At 38.9% G+C, this 25,552-nt stretch overlaps 1 protein-coding gene across 1 annotated transcript; it reads left to right on the plus strand.

Annotated features, from left to right (window-relative positions):
• The first annotated feature begins 8,995 nt into the window (after positions 1-8,995).
• Positions 8,996-21,459, plus strand: cyld2 (cylindromatosis (turban tumor syndrome) 2). The gene is made up of 14 exons (XM_061923876.2): positions 8,996-9,154; positions 9,220-9,672; positions 11,183-11,306; positions 11,597-11,826; positions 11,932-12,100; positions 14,167-14,299; positions 15,686-15,790; positions 17,516-17,595; positions 17,679-17,745; positions 17,827-17,959; positions 18,037-18,145; positions 18,218-18,336; positions 20,395-20,599; positions 20,808-21,459. Exons 2-14 carry the CDS (start codon positions 9,241-9,243, stop codon positions 21,011-21,013), a joined length of 2,112 nt encoding a protein of 703 aa, XP_061779860.2. The 5' UTR covers positions 8,996-9,154; positions 9,220-9,240; the 3' UTR covers positions 21,014-21,459.
• The last annotated feature ends 4,093 nt before the right edge of the window (positions 21,460-25,552 follow it).

Genomic DNA, 25,552 nt, shown 5'->3' on the forward strand with positions numbered 1-25,552 from the left:
AAATACATAAAGGTTTATTTGAAATAGGGACAGATACAGAAACATAGATATCTGAAACAGTTATCCAATGTATGCATCATAGTGTTTGTAGCCAAAGCTAATTTACAACACTTGTCCCCAACAACAACAACACAGATCTAACATCATTAAAAATAGGAAAATAAAAAGAATAAGGCAAAGAGGACTCGGTAATAATGATAATAGTAATAATTAGGGGTGTGGGAAAAAATCGATTCGAATTTATATCGCCATTCTCACGTTGTACGATTCAGTAACGATTCTCATTTTTCAAAAATCAATTTTTTTATTTTTTTTATTTTTTTTAATTAATCAATCCAACAAAACAATACACAGCAATACCATAACAATACAATCCAATTCCAAAACCAAACCCGACCCAGCAACACTCAGAACAGCAATAAACAGAGCAATTGAGAGGAGACACAAACACGACACAGAACAAACCAAAAGTATCCATCCATCCATCCATCTTCTTCCGCTTATCCGAGGTCGGGTCGGGGGGCAGCAGCTTAAGCAGGGAAGCCCAGACTTCCCTCTCCCCAGCCACTTCGTCCAGCTCCTCCCGGCGGATCCCGAGGCGTTCCCAGGCCAGCCGGGAGAGATAGTCTTCCCAGCGTGTCCTGGGTCTTCCCCGTGGCCTCCTACCGGTCGGACGTGCCCGAAACACCTTCCTAGGGAGGCGTTCGGGTGGCATCCTGATCAGATGCCCGAACCACCTCATCTGGCTCCTCTCGATGTGGAGGAGCAGCGGCTTTTCTTTGAGCTCCCCCCGAATGACAGAGCTTCTCACCCTATCTCTAAGGGAGAGCCCCGCCACTCGGCGGAGGAAACTCATTTCGGCCGCTTGTACCCGTGATCTTGTCCTTTCGGTCATGACCCAAAGCTCATGACCATAGGTGAGGATGGGAACGTAGATCGACCGGTAAATCGAGAGCTTTGCCTTCCGGCTCAGCTCCTTCTTCACCACAACGGATCGATACAGCGTCCGCATTACTGAAGACGCCGCACCGATCCGCCTGTCGATCGCACGATCCACTCTTCCCCCACTCGTGAACAAACCAAAAGTAGTGAAACAAAAATGAATATTATCACAACAGTAACAATATTAGTAACAATTTCAACATAGCAGTGATTAAAAATCCCTCATTGACATTATCATTAGACATTTATTAAAAAAAAAAAAAAAAGAACAATAGTGTCACAGTGGCTTACACTTGCATCGCATCTCATAAGCTTGACAACACACTGTGTCCAATATTTTCACAAAGATAAAATAAGTCATACTTTTGGTTCATTTAATAGTTAAAACAAATTTACATTATTGCAATCAGTTGATAAAACACCGTCCTTTACAATTATAAAATCTACTACTCCGCTTGCATGTCAGCAGACTGGGGTAGATCCGGCTGAAGTCCTATGTATTGAATGAATAGAGAATCGTTTTGAATCGGAAAAATATCGTTTTTGAATCGAGAATCGCGTTGAATCGAAAAAAAATCGATTTATAATCGAATCGGGACCCCAAGAATCGATATTGAATTGAATCGTGAGACACCCAAATATTCGCAGCCCTAGTAATAATACAGACAAAGTGCAAACTAGATAAAAGCCAATAATAATAATAACACAGACAAAGTGCAGACTAGATAAAAAACAAATAGTATAAACTAAACATGGGAACACGATTGTTGCTGAAAGTGACAAGTGCAGGTATACTTTTCAAAGTGTCAGGTAGAGAGTTCCATAGTTGTGGTCCTTTTATTGAAAAGGCAGTCTAGGCAAAATATGTTCTACGGAATTGAATGCAACAGTTGCCTTTTGACATAGCTTTGCAACATGTAGCTTGTTACTGCCTATCACTGGTTACGAGTGACTGTAAAATATGCATATTTTGTAGTACATGCTGCAGTAGGGTCACTATGTTTATTATATATATATTTTTTTAAGATACAAAGACAAGAGTCATCTAGTCACTTTTAAATAATATTTATGTTCAAATACTATGTGATTTTTGTCAAAAGCCCCACCAAAAGGATTTTTTTTCTTTTAGGACATGTGGCCTACGTGCCTGCACTCTTTGAGGAGCGGCACAGCTGTTACATAAAGCTGATGTACATCAAGATATTGTCAGGCTGCATGCCACCTGTGTCACACGGTAGGACATATCACGAGTAGAGCGTAAGGACAAACATGTCACTCAAAGCACTCTCTCGTCTAGAATAGTTACCGTAAATGCGTCTGCTCAATGTCAGTCTTTGCAGTGATTAATGAGTTGTATTCTAGTGATGAGGTACCGGTATGTACGCCTCAGCGTGTCATTAGCTAGGTGGTATGGATGGATAAATAGACTTCACGTACTGTATATAGTGTCCTCCCAGCTTTAAGCACTGTACTTTGTTACCTCATAACAAACAAGAAAAAGAATAGATCGGCTTTGATATTTTGACCCCTTTGTGGCCTTTTTTATATAACAGTCCCATTTTAATTATGTATAAAGTACAGCATATAAGCCTGAATACTGTCGAATACAGGCTGGTGCTAAGAAATACAGGTAGGAATCTTTGGGCGCCTCACAATTTGATTCAGAAACGACTCTAAATGAATCACAATTCTCGTAATATATTATTTGGTATACAAATTACTATAAAAGCTTTTCAAAACAGGTTGCAGTTTACAAAAGCTCTTGGGTGCTGACGCACAACTTATACGTGCATTGTTGGCTTAAAGATTGATTGATTGAGACTTTTATTAGTAGATTGCACAGTCCAGTACATATTCCGTACAATTGACCACTAAATGGTAACACCCGAACAAGTTTTTCAACTTGTTTAAGTCGGGGTCCACGTTAATCAATTCATGGGCTTGTTATGTACAAAAATCCCAAAATGTTAATCCATTTGATAAAAGAAAATAAAGCAACTCCATCATTTTTTGATCAGATCTTTTTGTTATATATTTTACCTTTGTTTTAAACAGTTTTTTGTCTTATGCCTGTACTTTTATTCTTTGATATGTTTACTTGAATGTGGTGTACAGCCCTTTGTTCTTCAATTGTGGTTATTTTTAAAGGGCTTTATAAATAAAGTTGGTATATTTTATTTAAATTAAATTGTATTACTATATTTTTTTTTACATGGATTTTTTACAAATATTAGTCCATGTATGGAGATTAATATTTTTAGCACCCCTAATGTAATGCATTACATTTATTTAAGTAATGTTTTGGATAAATTGTACAACATACTTTCTGCTGGTATTTGAATATATTTTTCGGAAGAAGAAATGCTACTTTTACTTTGTTACATTGAATTTCATTCCGATCGCTTCCTTTATTTCAATTTATTGATTACTGCTTACAACGTTCTTGTTTTGGCTTGTCAGAGAGAGACCCCTTCCAGCGGGCGCTGTCACATGACGTAAACACTAGTGACTTTTGACTCCATTTCACCAATGAATTGGAGCTTGCCAGTCACATGACCACACTCTATCGGCGACCCCACTCTGTAAAAAATGACATTATTAAACTACAAGAGCATATTTATTGTTTTAATTTTTAAATATTTAAAATCGTTTTAATCATATTTATTTTTATATTGTTTTTATATTGTTTTTTTATAAAATGGTTAGGTTTTTATTCAGTCATTGGTGGAGCTAAGGATAATATTTTAATATTTTTTTTAATATTGTTGTGCAGCACTTTGGAAACATTTTTGTTGTTTAAATGTGCTATACAAATAAAATGGATTGAAAGTGGATTGAAGAGGCAGCCCACCTCTGCAATCAATGTTTAGCTGAAAAACGACAAAACAATATTTATGTCATGTGCTACCAGACTGTACACTACAGTACACTTTGTGGTTTATTTATCCAACTGTATGCATGATTAAAATACATTAATTCCAAATAGTTTCACATTTTCACGAAAGTGTGCATGTCCAAATTGAATCATACCCTTCCTCAGTGCATACGTATGAGTTTTAAATGTTAAGTTGATTTGAATAGTCAACTGATTCTGCCTAAGTTACCAGCATCTTTCAAAATTAAATAAATAAAACATATTTAAAAAAATACATACAATTATTAAAATTCCCCCAGATTTATGGGGAAATTGATAGCTTTGAAAATGTAAAACTATTCTAAAATCACACATTTTAAACAGTATTCCTAATTCAACTTCTTATACTTGGAACCAGATTATACTCAATCAACAAATAAAAACAACTGAAATTCAAGGGTATGAATAAAGTTGTGCTTATAAAGAATCTTTGAAGTCTTAACTGTGTATGTCAGTGATTTGGCAACCGGCAACAACTGTTTTTGGCTGCTGGTCTTTCAAGTTAAAGTTAAAGTACCAATGATTGTCACACACACACTAGGTGTGGCAAAATCATTCTCTGCATTTGACCCATCATCACCCTTGATCACCCCCTGGGAGGTGAGGGGAGCAATGAGGGAAGCAAGTAGGGAAGCTCATTTTCATTTATTCTTTAAACATGATTAGAGTCTCCAATAACAGATACAATATATACAAATGCTAGATTTTCTCAATATCAACTCGGAACAAGGGAATAAAACTTGAAAAATGCCCTGGCAGTGGTTTATATTGAAAGTCGCTGATTCGCTCATTTTGTGGACAATCTAAAAAGGATTCTGCCTCAGACAGATCATCCAACCATTATGCAGAAGCTAGGCCAGCCGAAGCCAAGCCTATATTTTCTATACACTCCCAGAGACGCGTCAAAGCTGAGCATTTATCTCATGGCTGTCTGTTTGTTAGGCTGCAGTGGAACGACCCACTCAATGCTCTCCCATTGAAGTCAATGGACGCTCAGCTTCAACACTGTTTCATACACAATGAATGAGAAGAAAGTTGCGTCAGGTGTTGCTAAAGTAGCAGATTCTGAACAAAAATTAAACGCATTCTAGCGCATATTTAGTCAGTGAAACGAAACACTGAAGTACTCTAGTCTCTAGAGCAGTGTTTTTCAACCACTGTGTCCCAGTGTGCCGCGAAATACAGTCTGATGTGCCATGGCAGATTATGTAATTTCACCTAATTGGGTTAAAACATTTTTTTGCACACCAGTAATTCTAATTCACAATTAATGTGCCGTTGTTGAGTGTCTGAACAGCGCAGGTAGCTAATTACTTTGTCGTGTGAGACGTTGACGATGGTTTGTCATGATCACAATATGCAGACAACAGCGGTAAAAAGGTGTCTAATGCTTAAACCAAAAATAAACAAAAGGCGAGTGCCGCTAAGAAAAGGCATTGAAGCTTAGACATGGCTATGCAGAACGAAACTAAAACTGAACTGGCTGCAAAGTAAACAACACACAAAATGCTGGACGACAGCAAAGACTTACAGCGTGTGGAGCAGAGACGGCGTCCACAAAGTACACTCGTACATGACATGACAATCAACAATGTCCCCACAAAGAAGGATAGCGTCCGCAGTACTTAGTCTCGATTGCGGAAACAAAGCAGGTGCGGAGAATAGCGCTCAGGGAAGAAATGAAACTGCAACAGGAAAATACCAACAAAACAGGAAAAAACACCAAAATAGGAGCACAAGACAAGGACTAAAACACTACACACAGGAAAACACCAAAAAACTCCAAATAAGTAACAGCGTGTTGTACCAGGTCATGACAGTACACCTACTGTGAGACAAAAGCTATAGTGATGCATGGTTGGTCATGGTTTGAATTCATATCCAACAATTGTGAGAATGACTTTTTACTGTCAATATTTGCTACTGAGTTTCGTTTTTTAGGATTTCTGCTTGTGGTGTGCCTCAGGATTTTTTCAATGAAAAAAAAGTGCGCCTGGGTTCAAAAAAGGTTGAAAAACACTGCTCGAGAGAATGTACATATTTCCATTAAACTACATAATTTAGGCCCAAAATGTTGTAGAATATGCATAAAAAACAAAAACAAATCTGCGAAGCCGCAATATTTGAAGTGTGATGTGGCGAGGGACAACTGGAGTTGCATTAGCCATCTTCATAAATGTATAAGAAAAAAGTAGTAGGAGTATGTCCTTAAACATGCTGGTCTGTATGGCAGCCAGTTTGGGAAGACACAGCAATTTGACTGTAAAGCTGCAGGATATCCTTTTTAACAGCATATAACTGATATCTTTCATCTGGTGTTTTAACATTTTTTATATATGGCTTTGAAACGCTTGTCCCTTCCAGTGGAAAAACAAGTATATTAATCTGCTCATTTCACAAAAGTTTGTCGAGAACAGTGATTTTCAAACTTTTTTGACCCAAGGCACATTTTTTGTGTTGACAAAATCCGGAGGCACACCACCAGCAGAAATCATTAAACAACGTAACTCAGTTGACAGAAAAAAGTAATTGTCGCAATTGTTGGATATGAATTTAAACCATAACCAAGCATGCATCACTATAGCTCTTGTCTCAAAGTAAGTGTACTGTCACCACCTGTCACATCACGCCGTGAATTATTTGGAGTGTTTTTGCTGTTTTCCTGTGTGTAGTGTTTTAGTTCTTGTCTTGCGCTCCAATTTTGGTGGCTTTTTCTCTTTTTTTTGGTATTTTCCTGGAGCTAGCAGTTTCATGTCTTCCTTTGAGCGATATTTCCCGCATCTACTTAGTTTTGATCCTTCTTCGTGGGGACATTGTCGATTGTCATGTCATGTTCGGATGTACATTGTGGACGCCATCTTTGCTCCACAGTAAGTCTTTGCTGTCGTCCAGCATTCTGTTTTTGTTTACTTTGTAGCCAGTTCAGTTTTAGTCTCGTTCTGCATAGCCTTCCCGAAGCTTCAATGCCTTTTCTTAGGGGCACTCACTTTTTGTTTATTTTTGGTTTAAGCATTAGACACCTTTTTACCTGCACACTGCCTCCCGCTGTTTCCGACATCTACAAAGCAATTAGCTACCTGCTGCCACCTACTGATATGGAAGAGTATTACACTGTTACTCTGCCGAGCTCTAGACAGCACTGACACTCAACAACAACACATCATTTGCAGACTATAATCACTGGTTTGCAAAAAAAAATATTTTTTTTTACCCCAAATAGGTGAAATTAGATAATCTCTCACGGCACACCAGACTGTATCTCACGGCACACTAGTGTGCCGCGGCACAGTGGTTGAAAATCACTGGTCTAGATAAGGTCATATAAATTATTTATTTCATTATTACAGTACAACAATGAGGTGGCGACTTGTCCAGGGTGTACCCCGCCTTCCGCCCGATTGTAGCTGAGATAGGCTCCAGCGCCCCCCGCGACCCCAAAGGGAATAAGCGGTAGGAAATGGATGGATGGATGGAACAACAGGAGCAAATAAAAAGGATATTCAATTTTGTAAAAAAAATAAAATAAAATAAACATTGACAATATCTGCATTCGCAAAGGCACAAAAACGTTATCGTTATTATCTTTTTTTTATGTTATTTAAAAAAAAAACAATTTTAAACCTTTATTTATAAATTTCAACATTTACAAACAGTTGAGAAATAATAATCAAAGTAAGTACAACAACAGTACAAAACAGCCCCAGGGGGTTGTAAATTCAAAGTACCGTAACTAAAATAGAATGCAATATATATATATATATATATATATATATATATATATATATATATATATATATATATATATAAAAATATATATATATAAAAATATATATATATATATATATATATATATATATATATATTTATATATATACATATACATATATGTGTATATATATATATATATATATATGTATATATATATATATATATATATATATATATAAATACTTGTCCAGGGTGTACCCCGCCTTCCGCCCGATTGTAGCTGAGATAGGTTCCAGCGCCCCCGCGACCCCGAAGGGAATAAGCGGTAGGAAATGGATGGATGGCTATATATATATATATATATATATATATATATATATATATATATATATATATATATATATATATATATATATATATATAGGTAGGAAATGGATGGATGGCTATATATATATATATATATATATATATATATATATATATATATATATATATATATATATATATATATATATATAGGTAGGAAATGGATGGATGGCTATATATATATATATATATATATATATATATATATATATATATATATATAGGTAGGAAATGGATGGATGGCTATATATATATATATATATATATATATATATATATATATATATATATAGCCATCCATCCATTTCCTACCGCTTATTCCCTTCGGGGTCGCGGGGGCTCTGGAGCCTATCTCAGCTATAATCGGGCGGAAGGCGGGGTACACCCTGGACAAGTATATATATATATATATATATATATATATATATATATATATATATATATATATATATATATATATATATATATATATATATATATAATTTATACATATAATATATCCATCCCATCCATTTTCTAGCGCTTATTCCCTTTGGGGTCACGGGGGGTGCTGGAGCCTATCTCAGCTACAATCGGGCGGAAGGCGGCGTACACCCTGGACAAGTCGCCACCTCATCGCAGGGCCAACACAGACAGACAACATTCACACTCACATTCACACCCTATATATATATTATATAAATATATAATAAACAAAGTGCAAAGCCATAGGCTCACTCAGTTTCAGTAAATAACTTAAATTTGGAACACAGCATCATCGTTTTCACAGCTTTTTGGTTGTTAGAGGTAGAGAGTGTTTTAATGTAGAGTTCTAAATCTTTTTTTAAAGGCACAAAAAACAGGTCAGGTATTGAGAAATGTACATTAATGAATATAAAACTTAGTCAGTATAATGAGGTTGCAAAGATAAAATTCCTTTTCACATTTTTCAGTGTAAAACGTTATCGTTATTATCACAGCTGCGGTCACGCAATGCCATGACGCGTGTGTGTGTGTGTGTGTGCGCGCGCACTGTTTTTTGGGCGGAGGTCTGAGGGAAAGTGGGCGTGGCCGGTCACAGTCGGGTCACACTTATTTGGACCAGCGAAGAAGAAAATCTCAGTCACCTCGCGAGGAGACAAGAGGGAGGATCTTCCGCCAATAGTTCAACTACAATATATGTTGACGACTAATTGCTTCATACTTGACATTGCGCTGTCGAGGACAAAGCAACCCGCCAATTAGGTAATGTTGTGTTATTTAACGACCTATACAACGTGTATTTATAGAGATTTATGCTCCCTTTGCAGTTCCTTTTAACACCTGTTGCCATGGAGCCCAATCCCGTTTTAAAGGAGTTTTTCATCGTATTACGTGGGAAGTCGAGGAAAGGCTTCTGTAGAGGGTGCATTGGCCGACGAGAGGCAGAGACGCAGAACGGGGAGATGATGGGGCTCCTCTACTGCGGGGGCCCCAACGCCGGGAGCCCCAAGAACGGAGGCGTAGTACGGAGGGAGGACACTTACCCCCTGACTCGCCACCAGGCCCAGCTACTGCTCTACGTCTCCTCCGTAAGCAAACGCCTGGAGCTGCTGTGCAACCCTCAGCTCTTCTCGGCCATCTGCGAGCTGAATGTGGATGACCTGGTGGTGGTGAAGAACAAGAAGGGCCACAAAGTGGGACTGGTGAGGAACCTGATGCAGATTGGGAGGAAGGAGAGCAAAGGCGACCTGCAAATGTTGGCCTTTGAGGTGGAATTTCTGGTGAGTTTGTATTCATTTCTTTAATGTCTGAACATCCATCTGAACTACCATGAATTGATTAACGTGGACCCCGATTTAAACAAGTTGAAAAACTTATTGGGGTGTTACCATTTAGTGGTCAATTGTACGGAATATGTACTGTACTGTGCAATCTACTAATAAAAGTTTCAATCAATCAATCAATCCTTCTAATTGAAGAATGTTCAGAAGTAGATTAGAAACTGCAACAATACAGGTGAAACTTTAAAAAAAAATGATATAGTGCAAAAGTCCATTAATGTCATCAATTCAACTTTTAAATGTGAAACTAATATGTTAAAACTAGTAAGTGGTTAAGAGTGTCCGCCCTGAGATCGGTAGGTCGTGAGTTCAAACCCCGCCCGAGTCATACCAGAGACTATAAAAATGGGACTCATTACCTCCCTGCTTGGCACTCAGCATCAAGGGTTGGAATTAATCTCCAAAAAATAATTCCCGGGCGTGGCCACTGCTGCTGCTCACTGCTTCCCTCACCTCCCAGGGGGGTGAACAAAGGGATGGGTCAAATGCAGAGGTTAATTTCACCACACCTAGTGTGTGTGTGACAATCGTTGGTACTTTAACTTGTAACTTTAATAAACTCATTACATGCTAATTGAGATTTGCAAGGCCTTCATTTGTCATAATGTTTATGATCGTGGCTTACACTTTTTGAAAACCCTACATTTTCAATTTGCGTTTTTTGTAAGCTGTAAGCCATAATTATCAGTTATATTTAAAAAAAAAAAAGGAAAAAAAGTCTTGAAATATCTTGGGTTGCATCGCATGTCATTAGTTTCACTGTGTAACTACCGTATTTTTTCAGTATAAGTCGCTCGGCCGAAAAATGCATAATAAAGAAGGAAAAAAACAAATATAAGTCGCACTGGAGTATAAGTCGCATTTTTGGGGGAAATTTATTTGATAAAACCCAACACCAAGAATAGACATTTGAAAGGCAATTTAAAATAAATAAAGAATAGTGAACAACAGGCTGAATAAGTGTACGTTATATGACGCATAAATAACCAACTGAGAACGTGCCTGGTATGTTAACGTAACATATGGTAAGAGTCATTCAAATAACTATAACATAGAGAACATGCTATACGTTTACCAAACAATCTGTCACTCCTAATCGCTAAATCCCATGAAATCTTATACGTCTAGTCTCTTACGTGAATGAGCTAAATAATATTATTTGATATTTTACGGTAATGTGTTACCGTAATAATTTCACACACAAGTCGCTCCTGAGTATAAGTCGCATCCCCGGCCAAACTATGAAAAAAACTGCGATTTATAGTCCGAAAAATACGGTAATTACTGGAATAAACAAACAATATTCTATTTTTTTTAGTTTCACCTGCACATCATAAAATGTACTTGCACGTATCGTTATAAAAACTATTGTATCCACCTATAATCGTTATATCACCCTGGATTAGTTGTGCATACTTTGAGCGCTCACATGTTTGTTTTTCTTATCCAGGACAGTGATCAGACTTCTAAAAAACCTGCTCCTCCATCCCTGTTCAGCGCAGTAGACATCATCCAAGTGGTCCCGGCTTACTCTGTCCCCCTTGGACTGAACTGTGGAGATGGCCAATATGGCGGTATGTATATGTGGCCAGTGTGGCGTTATCAGAAAATGGCAAATCAGATTGCCCCTTTGGGGTCTGGTGGAAAAACTGGTCAAGTGGCTCAGGAATGCAGAAGAGTTGAGTCATCGCATCACATGACATGGCGTGTGTTCAGTTGTCTTGAGTTACATACTTCTAACATATTGTCAACTTTGGGCCGTGTTAGCTGCAGGTAAATTTTTTAGTAGCAGCCGCGGCATATTTCTAGATTAAAGATATGTCATATAATTATGTAATCCGGAACCTCCCTACATTCTCCACAGGAACAAACAAAAAGGCAGTGACACGCATCAACTCCATGCCTAATATTAGATCTCATGGGCAAGCGAACCATACGCAGCAGAGCATCATTCAGAGTCCAAATCACAGTGCACCTTTGGAAGTGGGGTCTTTGACGCAGGTGGTGTCCAACACAGGGGTGACAGTGTATGGAGTTGTGAGATGGCTCGGTGTCCCTGCAGGAAAAACTGCTGAGTGGGCTGGGATTGAACTAGTGAGTAGCAACAAATTCATATTCAAGTTTGACCTTGTTTTTGATAATTTGCTTGCATTAAATCTCTTCTTTTTTTTTTTTTTTTTTTTTTGTCAATGTTTTAAGGACTATGACGTGAAGGGATGCTCCGATGGGACATACGTAGGCCAGCGTCTGTTCACCTGCAAAAAAAGCCGGGCTTTGTTTCTCCCCGTGACCAAATGCAGCCCTGATAGCAGGTTTGGCTGCTTTTCAACAGGAGGCGGCACCCCCAACCACACGGAAATACCTACAGGTTAGTTGCTTGATGCAATTAAACAATTTGCATTCACTGATCATTGCGTCGTTCTTTGTAATGCCATTTGAAACATGGTAATAGAAGGTCAGTGAGCTTGTTCTAAAGAAGTTAGTATTTAGCTGAAAACCGTTTTTGTTAACTTGTACTCGTCAGAAGTGTTCGTATGGTGCTGTAAGGCAGTGGTGTCAAACTCAAAATACAGAGTGGGCCAAAATTTAAAACTGAACAAAGCCGCGGGCCAAGGTTGAACAAATTAACCTTTTTGATAGGGACCCAAACAAGTTTTGCATTAAATATTGAAAAGCAAGGCTTATATAACTTTATAGTGACATGCAAAATCGAGTTTCAAATAATAATAATAATAATTAAAAAATATCAATGGCATATCAAATACAATTTAAATAAAAATGGATTGCCTCTTTTCTATTTGCAGCCTTCTGAGGTAAATATCAACATTAACTTTTTCCACAGGCTAATAATTTGAAAATAAAACAATGAATAAACCAACCATTCAGGACTTTAAACTGCTCAGTTTGCAACACACTGATCTAATCTGATGTGCCCAAGACAGATACCTGCCATCTTTTCTTGGATGCTAGTTCATTAATGTCGGGGCACAGGCTTTGAGCTGAGGCATCCCTCATTATCGAACGAAGGTGTTCATCAGTCATTATATCTCGTATTCCACAGTCTTGGGGGCGTGCCTTACAGGCACTGCTTTTAACGTCCTCTACAAGCTGACGTCACATCCGCTTTTCATCCCTTCTAACAACGTGCCCGCCCAGTCACAGGATATGAGCGGCTCCTGTACACACACACACACGTAAATGCAAAGCATACTTCATCAACAGCGATACAGTTTACACTGAGAGTGGCCGTATAAGCAACTTTAACATTGTTGGAAATATATGCCACACTGTGAATCCACACCACACAAGAATGACAAACACATTTTGGGAGAACATCCGCACAGTAACACAACATAAACACAACAGAACAAATACCCAGAACCCTTTGCAGCACTAACTCTTCCGGGACGCTACAATGTACACCCCCGCTACCTCCAAACCCCGCCGCCCGCCCGCCCCCACACACATACACACACCTTGTAGCGTCCCGGAAGAGTTAGTGCTGCAAAGGGTCCTGGGTATTTGTTCTGTTGTGTTTATGTTGTGTTATTGTGCGGATGTTCTCCCAAAATGTGTTTGTCATTCTTGTTTTGTGTGGATTCACAGTGTGGAGTATATTTCTAACAATGTTAAAGGTTTTTATACTGGCACCCTCAGTGTAACCTGTATCGCTGAAGATCAAGTATGCGTTGCATTCACTTCTGTGTGCGTGCCAAAGCCGCACATGTTATGTAACTGAGCCAGCACTTGTTGGACTGGACGAAAAGGGGACGTTACAATTCTCGGGAGGGGCACTGAAATTTGTGAGTCTCCCGGGAGGTTTGGCAAGTATGAGAATTAGCGGTGTACCGCGGCACCGCCGCTCTATATAATCGGCGGGCCAGCTCTAGTGTTGAATTGATATCACCTCACGGGCCAAGTGAAATTACACAGCGGGCCAGAGTTTGACACCCATGCTGTAAGGGAACACCCACATAAAAGTACATGCATAGAAAGCAAGTGACACTCTTAATTATTCACCATTTAATAAGCTTGTTAAACTGTTATCTCACATTTATAAAAATATTTTCAAGATGCTTGGATTATGATTTATTTTATAACAATTTTAAACTCTAAGGTTCTTAAATTGCTTCATTTACATTTTTACATATGATTTCAAATATTTGTATTTTTTTTTAGATTACAATCATTTCCAGTTATTTTCCAGTGTAGACTCCTCAAAGATGGTGCTTTTCCTCAATGCCATGTCATGTTTTATTTTCAATAGTGCTGTGTGCGTGCTTGTATGTGTTTCTTCTTTTTTCTTTTTTTTACTGATGTAAAGCACATTGTGTTGCAACCATTTCAAAGTGCCTAATATGTTAATGTGTGTGTTAATTTTTGATTATTCACAAAAAAAAAAATTTTTTATTTTTTTTTTATTGCTTGTCCTAGTACCTCCATATGTGGATTCTGACGAGTATGTGGCACCCATCCCAGAATCAGAAGCCATGTCTTTGTTAGTGGGAAGAATGAAAGGGATTCAGGGTCACATCAATTCCTGTTATCTGGATGCCACGCTCTTCAGGTAAAACCAGTTCAACACCCTTAAAGGGGAACGGCATGTTTTTGGTAATTGTGCCTATTATTTACAATCCTTATGTAAGTAGTGTCCGCCCTGAGATCGGTAAGTTGTGAGTTCAAACCCCGGCCGAGTCATACCAAAGACTATAAAAATGGGACCCATTACCTCCCTGTTGGCACTCAGCATCAAGGGTTGGAATTGGGGGTTAAATCACCAAAAATGATTCCCAGGCGCGGCACCGCTGCTGCCCACTGCTCCCCTCACCTCCCAGGGGGTGATCAAGGGGATGGGTCAAATGCAGAGGACAAATTTCACCACACCTAGTGTGTGTGACAATCATTGGTACTTTAACTTTAAGAAGAGCACACATGTGTTTTTCTTTTTCATGCATTCTGTGATCAAAAGTCTGCTTACATTGGAGCCCATAAGATTTGCTTTATTCTGCCTATGAAGCGCTTAAAACATTCAAACACTTCCATCAAGATTGTGTATATACACAATGTAAGTATTTATGTAATGTAGTAACAGGCACATTCATAAAAACATAATATTTACGTACTTTGATCCTTTTTAAGCATGCGTGGCACATTAATTTAAAAAACGCATCACAAGATTTGCTTTTTCATTGGACAACATCACTGATTACTACTCACTGAAGACTTCATAAGCGCCAACAAACATAATAAAAACATCACTCACTGTACGACGTCTGCTGTCGGTGGGATGCCGACTGATGAGTTGTTGATATAGTCCCGTTTAGACGAAGAATGACTCATTATCTTCACGAAGAAAAAGGGGTGGAACCAAGTGTCATTTGGTGTCTTTCTGGCCATTTCCGGGTCTAAATTGGCCGTCAAAGTGCACCAACACGTCTGATTATGTCCTCATTCTTCTACTATCAAGGAGAGAAGCATTTTTTTATGATCTAGAATAAACTTTCACAAGCACAGAGGCGAGGAAGCAGCTTACCAGCTGATGATGATCACAGCGCCGCTATAGTTTGTCTGTACTTACAGTAACTATCACTAATATAAAATGTAAATTGAGTATTGTTGGCGGTTTTTGTATGGTTATTTATTGGGTTTTTTGCGCAGAATAGAGGACCTCTTATTTACTCCATTATAAGCAGACTTTCATTTTATATTATTTACGAGTTTGAATGCATTTAAAAAGTACATCTGTCTTCTTGTCTTACATAATCGTGAACACTCGGCAAATTCCAAAAAATGGGCAGTTCCCCTTTAAGTGCACACGATTGTTAAACAGCGCAGCATTCTTACCTCACCTCAGATCTTTAACATTACCAGGAAAAGTGACAAATTAGTTACGCCAAATGAGCACACTGAGCTGCTGCATTCAGATGAATACTGAGTTGTTTTATTTCCACAGTTTGTTCAGCTCCTCTATGACCCTGGACAATATATGCCAGGAGCCTGCTGACACAGTGCGGCCCATCACTTCCACGCTGAGAAAAATAGTCAACCGTTTACGCAGGTATGAATAACATCAGGGAATTCTTCAATGTTATGAATGTTAAAGGTCCGAGGATTCGAAAGGGTCTCTTTAATTAAAGTCTTAAAAGTAAGTTATATATATATATATATATTTTTTTTTTTTTACTTTCAATGCTTAAATCTCTAGATCAACTTAAGATCTATCCATTGATATAAAGTTCCAAAATGTCCACTGTCCCATACCCCTTCAGATACAGTATTTCACCGAAAGAAATGTACCTTGTACTCTTGCACACCCAAAAAAAACCCCATCTAAAACATCTTACACTGAATGGTTTCTCACCTGTTTTGTATGTTTATTGTACATGTACGGTCCAACTGTGGCTATGAAAGTAGCTTAACACCACCAGGTGTGAATGAATGATGGGTTCTTCATGTAAAGCGACTTTGGGTACTTAGAAAAGCGCTATATAAATCCCAGTTATTAGTATTAGTTATTATTACGGTCCAACTCAGTTTTTCTGGACTTAATCATTGCTAAAAAAAATCCTGTGGCTTATTTCTCAAATAAGCATGCTTGATTTTATATCATATATATATATATATATATATATATATATATATACATATATATATATATACATATATATATATATATATCTGTGCAACAACAGAGGTGTCATTCAATTGTGCTGTAACACACCGTGGCTGAGTAAATCCACTAGTGCAAAAACATATTTTTTTTCAGCAGTCAGCTGCACGATGAAATGAGTGACAAGTAAACGGCAAAATGATTAACTTAAGTGACTGCACATAAAACAGTCAAATTACAGGCTCATAACTCAAAAAATGCAGTAATTAGTCACATCACCAAATAAGAGGATGTTCAACTCACAATATGAATGGAAATTTCAAGATCAAACACACAACTAGGGAGGTACCTATTGTTATTATTATTATTATTATTATGATTAACAAAATTATCAGGGTTAATTAAATGTGCTCAAAAAGTACTTATACACATGATGAAATCTCTTAACTAGGTTTTATTTAACAAATGCAAATAAATACATAGATGCACAATATACTTTCTTGGCAGAATAAACATTAAATATTGTTCTGGCTTTTTAAGAGCCATACACTTTATATTTGAGTGTTTGAATATGTTTATCTTTTATCTTCTTTAGTTTTAATTTATTAAGGTTTTCGAGTGTTTTTTTAAATGATAAAGGCAAGACGAGAGTTGCACGTCTGGTTTATGCGACGTCACGCAGGTTCACTTACTGTTGTATAAACCTCTTTGTCATGTTCACTAATGTGGGGAAAGAAGTTAATGACTATTTTATATATGTTAGTGTTCAGAGCTAGCTGGCCATTAGAGCACTAGCTTGTTTCTCTAATAAATTAACTGTATCTCCGGTCTGTGAGTTTATCGTTACATCCTTATTCACGACATAATCATCACTGATGCATACAAAACAAAGAACAGCTTTGTGTCGGTCTCCTTTCTTCATGCTGTGATGAGACATTGAAGCTTAACTCAGGCTTTCAGGCACTAATGTAGTCACGCTGTTTTTAATTTTTATTCACGTACTATTATGACAATTTGTGTACCCCGCTTTGGGAACTGAGGCACCAGATGGTTTGTTTATTACAACCCTTTAGCTTGAAAAAAGAACAATCGTGATGAGGGGGTGTGTTTCTATGCTTTGTTGTGTACTGCTTTTAAATGGAAACTCACTGACAGCAAATGCATTTTTTGCAGACAAGGTTTTGTGCCAGCTGCGAGTGTGATGAATTTCCGCAATCAGCTTGGCTGTGACACCTTTCGAACAGAAGAAAAAGGTCCATATTTTTTATGGTCTTGTGGTAGAGGGTCTGTTCGACGTTATAAATCATAACACTCCTGTTTTTGTATTTCCTTGCAGACCCAGAGGAGTTCATCACAGTTCTCTTCCAGAAGGTTCTTGGCATTGAGCCGCTGCTTAAACTCCGGTATGACCTTGTACAGTCCAGTTTTAATTATTAGGTCCTTGTAGGGTAGATTTTAGGTTACTGAATACAGGTTTATTCTAGGTCAAGAGGCGAAAGTTATCAGGGGGCCTACACTTTCCAGATCATTCTGGAAAAAGAGCAGATGGCACACACACCCACGGTTCAACAATTGATGGACACTTCCTGTCTGTCGTGCGACGTCAAGTTTGAAGAGGTGCAGAAAAGAAGAGCATGACATTTTTTACTAAATAATCATGTGACTCTAATGTCTGTTTTGTGTTTTTACTTTAGATGCCATCCTGTCTGATAGTTCAGATGCCAAGGTTTGGAAACAAATATAAAATGTTTTCTCACATCATTCCCTCCATGGAGCTGGACATTACAGATCTCCTATACAACTGTAAGGAACAGGCATTAGAACATCAAATAGCTGTTCAAGCATATTTTACCTCATAGGTGTGTGTTCTTACAGCTCCTAGGCAGTGTTTCATCTGTGGCCAATTGGCAGAGTACGATTGTCTCCAGTGTCTGCCAGATCACAAAATGCATCAAGGGAGAATCAAATCATACTGCACCACCTGCAACACACAGGTAAGGCCAATAATATGGGTTGTAAATAATATTATACAAAAGTACCTCTACTTACAAGCTCAGTTGATTCTATGACACGCTGGGTAAATGATAGTAAACTTGTTGTGAATATTGACAAAACAAAAAGCATTCTTTTTGGATCCAGGCATATGCTTGTTGATGACCCACAGCTTCATATTTTAATGTCAGACATACGTATTGAGCAGGTCAAAAAAGCAAAATTGCTTGGTGTGCTATTAGACAGTCAACTGTCATGGTCTGATCATATTGATGGTATTTCAATGAAAATGGGAAGAGGTTTAGCCATGGTCAGGAAGTGCTCCACCTTCTTGACATCCTCAACAATGGCTCAAGTCATACAGTCCTTGGTTTTCTGTCATCTTCATCACTGTCCTATAATATGGTCCGCTACGACTAAGTCTGACCTGAACAAACTGCAACTTGTTCAGAACAGAGCGGCTAGACTGGTACTTAAATGTTCTTTGCACACTAATATTTCATTTATGCATTCACGCCTGTCCTGGTTGTCTGTTGAACAAAAGATGCATTGTAGTCTCATTATGTTCTTTAGAACTATCATTTTAGATCAATCACCAGATTACTTTTACAAACAGTTTTTAAAATCAACTAACACACATATTCATGACACTAGGAATGCCAGCAATGGCTATTTGGCACTTCCTGCTCCCAGGACCAATCTCCTCAAACATACAGTCATGTATAGATGTACATCATTCTGGAATCGGTTGCCATCCCACATTAATCTCTCACAAAGTAAATTGTCACTCAAGACAGCTTTGAAGATACACCTATTGCAGCTGCCCACATGACGTGAATTTTTAATACTGGTTTTAACTAGCTTTTTATCTTATGTTGTATTTTTCCATTGTATAATGTCTGTTATTGCATGTATTCTTTGTATTTTTATTTTGTATGCTCCTATATGGACCCCAGGAAGACTAGCAGTCGCCTTGGCGTCAGCTAATGGGGATCCATTCAATAAACAATAAACAATGACGGAGCTCTTAACTCAAAAGACTTGTATCTCAAATCAGTGTCTCCCATTTGAAATTAATTAAAATCATTTTAATTGGTGCTTGGCTGGCCCGAAATGGCGCATTTTTAACATCTAACATGCCTTTTAAAAAGAAAAACTAACTTTTAGTTTAGATATATTGTACAAAAACAATACAATAGAACAATGACTCTCAAACTGTCGCGGGCTCCATCTCGTGCCACGCCAAATAATCACTTGACTAAATATTTAAACAGTGTTACTGTTCAACCTGTGTGTAGTGGCCAAAAATATTAAATATACCTGTTTAAATAAAACTTCTGTTTTGTTTTTATGAATATTTAGGCCTACTACGCTACAGTATTTTATTGTTGGTCATTATAGTGGTACTTGGAGAGCTAAGTGTTTTATGAGGTGGTACTTGGTGATATATGTTTGAGAACCACTGCAATAGAATGTTTTACTTACAACTACAGTAGTTTTATGAAGTAATCTAATGATGATGTATAGCAATTACCTTGGAGAGTGGACTTCTACGGTATCTCCTTCCAGCCGATTCTCTGTCAAACTTACAAACTTTTCCATATTTTTCATGTTTTTCACCATTTTAATTAAATGTTAACATTCTTGGCTGGAGTTCTGTTTCAGTATGATACACACTAGCAGTGCTACGCTCGAATTGCTTTGCCGAGTTGACGACACTGTTTTTGATGATATCTTTATTTAATTCACTAAATAGTATTCACTTCTTCTTTTCAGCACTGTCCTTCACACTTACTTTCTTTTTACGATGGTTGGAAAACAGAATTATGTCTTATCTCCCGACCACATGTTGTGGGCGGATCTTCTGGGGTTTACTGTGAGATTTGCTACGCCAACTAATGGCGGCGATGCTTGTAAATCACATTTTTGCTTGTGACTTAAAACATATAAATTAGTCAACAGCTCTTATATCAAAACACTCTTAAGTTAAGGCACTCTTAAGTTGCGGTACCACAGTAGCTAAACACAGTTATTAATTGTATTACTTCTTTATTTTAAAGGTGCACACTCATCCCTCAAGACAGGCGCATTCCCCAAAGCCTTTGTCAGTTTCAGCTGAGGTATCCACGTCTTCCCCTGCTGCCAGGCACACGATGCAGCTGTTTGCTGTGCTTTGCATTCACACCAGCCACTACGTGTCCTTCGTCAAATTCGGCTCAGACCCACACTCCTGGCTCTTCTTTGACAGCATGGCTGACCGATATGGTGAGGACGATCATTTGGCTTGAAGAAGAAATCTGTTCCTGATACGTTCGTGCAAACATTGACATGTTTTGGTTTGAAAATGAAATGGTTACCCGTGACCCGCGTATTTCTCTTCTGATAAAGACAGATAGGAGCGCACTGTGACGTCGTTGATTGTTGTATCTCTTCTCAATCTATTTCCTTATCTCAGCGCCGCTCTTCTTTGCAGGTGACGACCAAAGGGGCTTCAACATCCCAGAGATCCAAGCGTGTCCAGAGCTGGGTAACTTTCTGTCCCAGTCCGAGGAGGAGCAGGCCCGAGTTAACCCTTTGCATGCTCCTGAACTTGTGCGCAGGCTGCTGTGTGACTCCTACATGTTTCTATACCAAAACCCAGCAATGTCTCTTTCCAATTCAAACCATCAGGATCCTTAAAAGTAGAGGACAAGGACACAACGTTCTTGCAGCAGTGCCTTAATAATAACTTTGCACTTTATTAACCAGGCTTTGGTCATTGCATCCAAACAGCAGTGAGGGAAATCTGTGTTTTGACATACTGTAAAATGTAATAATGTGCAGGAAGAAAACTAGAATTGTGTGGGAAGTGAAACATCTTTTTCCTGTCTGTCCTTTATTGTTGCTTTTGTCATGAATTGTGGCCATTTAGGCCAAGATTATAAATGTAGCGTGTAAATGATTTAGCTTTTCCCCCTTTGATGTAATAAATTAAATAGCATTGTGTATTATTACTAATAAACTAGATTGCCAGTGGTGACCTGAAAGTATTTTAAGCCTCATTGGGCATGATTCATCATGATGGTTATTTTATTTACTGTAAAAAAATAGTGTTGTGTAGACTGCCATTAAATGTATGAAAACATTATGCTGAGACTTCACTGATGATTTGTTTTTGTTTTTATTTAATAAGCCTCTTGATGTTAAAACGCATAACAGAGATAAGAACATTTAAAATAGCATATTTTAACTTATTTTAAAGTAGCAAGCTTTAATGACTTGGGTTTAAGTGCACAGAACCACGTTGAATCATGTATTTTTGACACCATTCGAAGCAAGTTTAATGACGCCTTTATAACAGTATATTCAACCTTGTGGGAGGGACTAACGTTTAACGCCCTCTAGTGGATGGAAGAGGGTTTGCGTAGTCAGCATGACTTCAGCAAACACTGAGTGAAGTGAGACGTCATTTCACGTCATGTGTTTGATTTGTTTGCACACAGATCAGTCCAAAACATGCATCAGGTACATGTTAATTACTCTAAAACTGATACAAGTGTGTACAATCTACTTTAATGAAAAATGCTCATATTACTACAGGGGAAGAATGAGAGCTGCTCGCCCACTACTGTTGAGAGCTATTGAACATGTATGTCAGTTATACATATGCAACATTAATTGATTTGCACATGAACTGTAGTCTGGAAGTCTTGAGTTGTCATATGATAGGGCTGTGTGCATTCAAGGTTATGTAGGGCAGGTTGGCCTACTGTGTGTTCTCTGCCACCTGCTGGTCATATCTGTGTTGAAGGCATAATAATGACAATAATAGTCGCATATCCTTCAATGCTTAGTATGCACACTGCAAAAACTGAAATCTAAGTAAGATTAAATATCTCAAATAAGGGTGATTTTGCTTATTTTCTGTCTGATAAGATAATTCTTCTCACTAAGCAGATTTTAAGTTAAGAGTGTTATTACTTGTTTAAGGGTTTTGGTCCTAAATTATTTCAGTAAGATATTACAGCTTGTTGAGATTTGATGACCTATATTGAGTAAAACATGCTTGAAACTAGAATATCAACTGTTGCAAAGCTGTGTCATCAACACTCACAAGTATAAAACTACTTTTTTAAAGTAATAATATCTTATTTCAGGCAGCACGGTGGCAGAGGGGTTAGTGCATCTGCCTCACAATACGAAGGTCCTGAGTAGTCTGGGGTTCAATACCGGGCTCGGGATCTTTCTGTGTGGAGTTTGCATGTTCTCCCCGTGACTGCGTGGGTTCCCTCCGGGTACTCCGGCTTCCTCCCACCTCCAAAGACATGCACTTGGGGATAGGTTGATTGGCAACACTGAATTGGCCCTAGTGTGTGAATGTGAGTGTGAATGTTGTCTGTCTATCTGTGTTGGCCCTGCGATGAGGTGGCGACTTGTCCAGGGTGTACCCCGCCTTCCGCCCGATTGTAGCTGAGATAGGCTCCAGCACCCCCGCGACCCCGAAGGGAATAAGCGGTAGAAAATGGATGGATGGATGGATATCTTATTTCAAGCATGAAAAAAAAAAATCATGACTTTGACACAATTGTGTCTCATATTAAAACAGATGACAGCCAAATGGACTTTGCTGTTTTATTTCAATGAAACAATAGAAAATATACGTACTCATATACTAGTGCAGTTGTTATTAGTGAGAAAATACTTATTTTAAGGTATTTTTGGGTTCATTGAGGTTAGCTAATTTTACTTGTTTTGGAAAGTCTTGACAAGCCAAATGTTTTTGTTCTATTGGCAGATAATTTTGCTTAGTTCAAATAAAATACCCCCTAATTTTTGTATTTTTTTTTTCTTGTTTTTGAACACTGACTTTTTGCAGTGCATTATGTATTTTTTTTAACGTATTGATGAGCATTTCTATGAACAACCCATGCGACTGTAAAAGTTATTTATTATAAAATGTTACTATATTTAAGTCTCGTCTTAAGACCCACTTTTATTCTTTGGCTTTTAACACTATGTGAGTTGTGTGGTCCTCTGTCCTCAGTGTTTTTTATAAATTTTGATTTCTATTTACTGTTTTAATTGGCTGTGATGAGGTGGCGACGTCTCTTTAGTAGAGTACGTACGGGCAAGGCCGCGGGCCCTGACGGCCTCCCAGCTTTTTTGCTCAAAAGCTGTGCAGAGGAACTAACTACAGCATGGTGTCCAATATTCCAACAATCACTTAACACTCACACTGTTCCAGCTCTGTGGAAGAAGTCAATTATAACTCCAGTGCCTAAAAAGCCCGGTGTCACAGTAAACAACGACTTTCGTCCCGTAGCTCTCACTTCGATTGTCATGAAATATTTTGAAAAATTTGTTGTGTCACTGCTCATGAAGGATGTCAAGCCAAATTTAGATGTGTACCAGTTTGCGTACAAGCAGGAATGCAGTACTGATGATGCAATCCTTTGCACCTTGCACTTTATCTCCAAGCACCTTGAGAACACAAAAGCTTATGCTAGAATTTTATTTGTTGATTTCAGCTCAGCTTTTAATACAGTGCAAATTCACATACTCTTGGAGAAGCTCAAAGACATGGGTGTAAACTCCACCTTGATCAAATGGTTCCACTCTTTTTTAACAAACAACACAGCAAGTGAAGGTCAACAGAACACTGTCAGACACCAAACACTGCAACACAGGCGTCCCACAGGGTTGCGTTGTATCACCAACACTGTTTACATTGTACACCAATGATTGTAGGACTGTGCACCCTAACAATTATATGGTGAAATTTGCGGACGATACCGTGCTCCTAAGCCTTCTACACAAGGATACGGACCCCTCTGTGTACCAAGACGAGATAGACCTATTTATTAGGTGGTGTGATACCAACCATCTTATTCTAAATGTGACCAAGACACAGGAAATGGTTTTGGATCCGAGGAAAGTGACTGACCATGAGCCAGTGGTCATCAAAAATCAGGAAATCACCCAGGTATCCTCATATAAATATTTAGGGGTTCATATTGATAATCTTCTCTGCTGGAAGACACATATTGACAAACTGTGCAATAGACTGCAACAGAGGCTATATTTTTTGCGAAGATTAAGATTGTACGGCGTAAGCAGCCACATCATGATGATTTTCTACCGTGCCATTGTAGAGAGCATCATTAGATACGAGATCACCTCATGGTTTGGCAACCTAACCGTTAAGCTAAAAAGCAAACTGGCCGGCATGCATAAAACGGCAATGAAAATCGTAGGGAGGAAAGAATATGAGCCTATACAGAGCATCTATGAGCAGGCAGTTAGGAAAAAAGCTAAGAAAATTATTTCCAACTCACAACACCCACTCTTCCCTGAATATGGAACCCTGCCATCAGGGAGAAGACTCCGGGTCTATCCATCCATCCATCTTCTTCCGCTTATCCGAGGTCGGGTCGCGAGGGCAGCAGCCTAAGCAGGGAAGCCCAGACTTCCCTCTCCCCAGCCACTTCGTCCAGCTCCTCCCGGGGGATCCCGAGGCGTTCCCAGGCCAGCCGGGAGACATAGTCTTCCCAACGTGTCCTGGGTCTTCCCCGTGGCCTCCTACCGGTCGGACGTGCCCTAAACACCTCCCGAGGGAGGCGATCGGGTGGCATCCTGACCAGATGCCCGAACCACCTCATCTGGCTCCTCTCGATGTGGAGGAGCAGCGGCTTTACTTTGAGCTCCTCCCGAATGACAGAGCTTCTCACCCTATCTCTAAGGGAGAGCCCTGCCACCCGGCGGAGGAAACTCATTTCGGCCGCTTGTACCCGTGATCTTGTCCTTTCGGTCATAACCCAAAGCTCATGACCATAGGTGAGGATGGGAACGTAGATCGACCGGTAAATTGAGAGCTTTGCCTTCCGGCTCAGCTCCTTCTTCATCACAACGGATCGATACAGCGTCCGCATTACTGAAGATGCTGCACCGATCCGCCTGTCGATCTCACGATCCACTCTTCCCTCACTCGTGAACAAGACTCCGAGGTACTTGAACTCCTCCACTTGGGGCAGGGTCTCCTCCCCAACCCGAAGATGGCATTCCACCCTTTTCCGGGCGAGAACCATGGACTCGGACTTGGAGGTGCTGATTCTCATCCCAGTCGCTTCACACTCGGCTGCGAACCGATCCAGCGAGAGCCGGGTCCCACTATGCAAATCTAACCGCCTTCAATTATCATTTGTCCCAGCCTCCATTAAGCTGACCAACAATGTGCAATAG

Source organism: Nerophis lumbriciformis, linkage group LG28 (genome assembly GCF_033978685.3).
Source record: "Nerophis lumbriciformis linkage group LG28, RoL_Nlum_v2.1, whole genome shotgun sequence".
In the NCBI taxonomy this organism is placed as follows: domain Eukaryota; kingdom Metazoa; phylum Chordata; class Actinopteri; order Syngnathiformes; family Syngnathidae; genus Nerophis; species Nerophis lumbriciformis.

Excerpts from the sequence above, each read along its gene's own strand:
- cyld2 (XM_061923876.2), top strand. The coding sequence starts at position 9,241 with ATGGAGCCCAATCCCGTTTTAAAGGAGTTTTTCATCGTATTACGTGGG. Across the intron at positions 18,337-20,394 it reads GCACCACCTGCAACACACAG|GTGCACACTCATCCCTCAAG; the intron begins GTAAGGCCAATA and ends TTTATTTTAAAG. Across the intron at positions 20,600-20,807 it reads CAGCATGGCTGACCGATATG|GTGACGACCAAAGGGGCTTC; the intron begins GTGAGGACGATC and ends TCTTCTTTGCAG.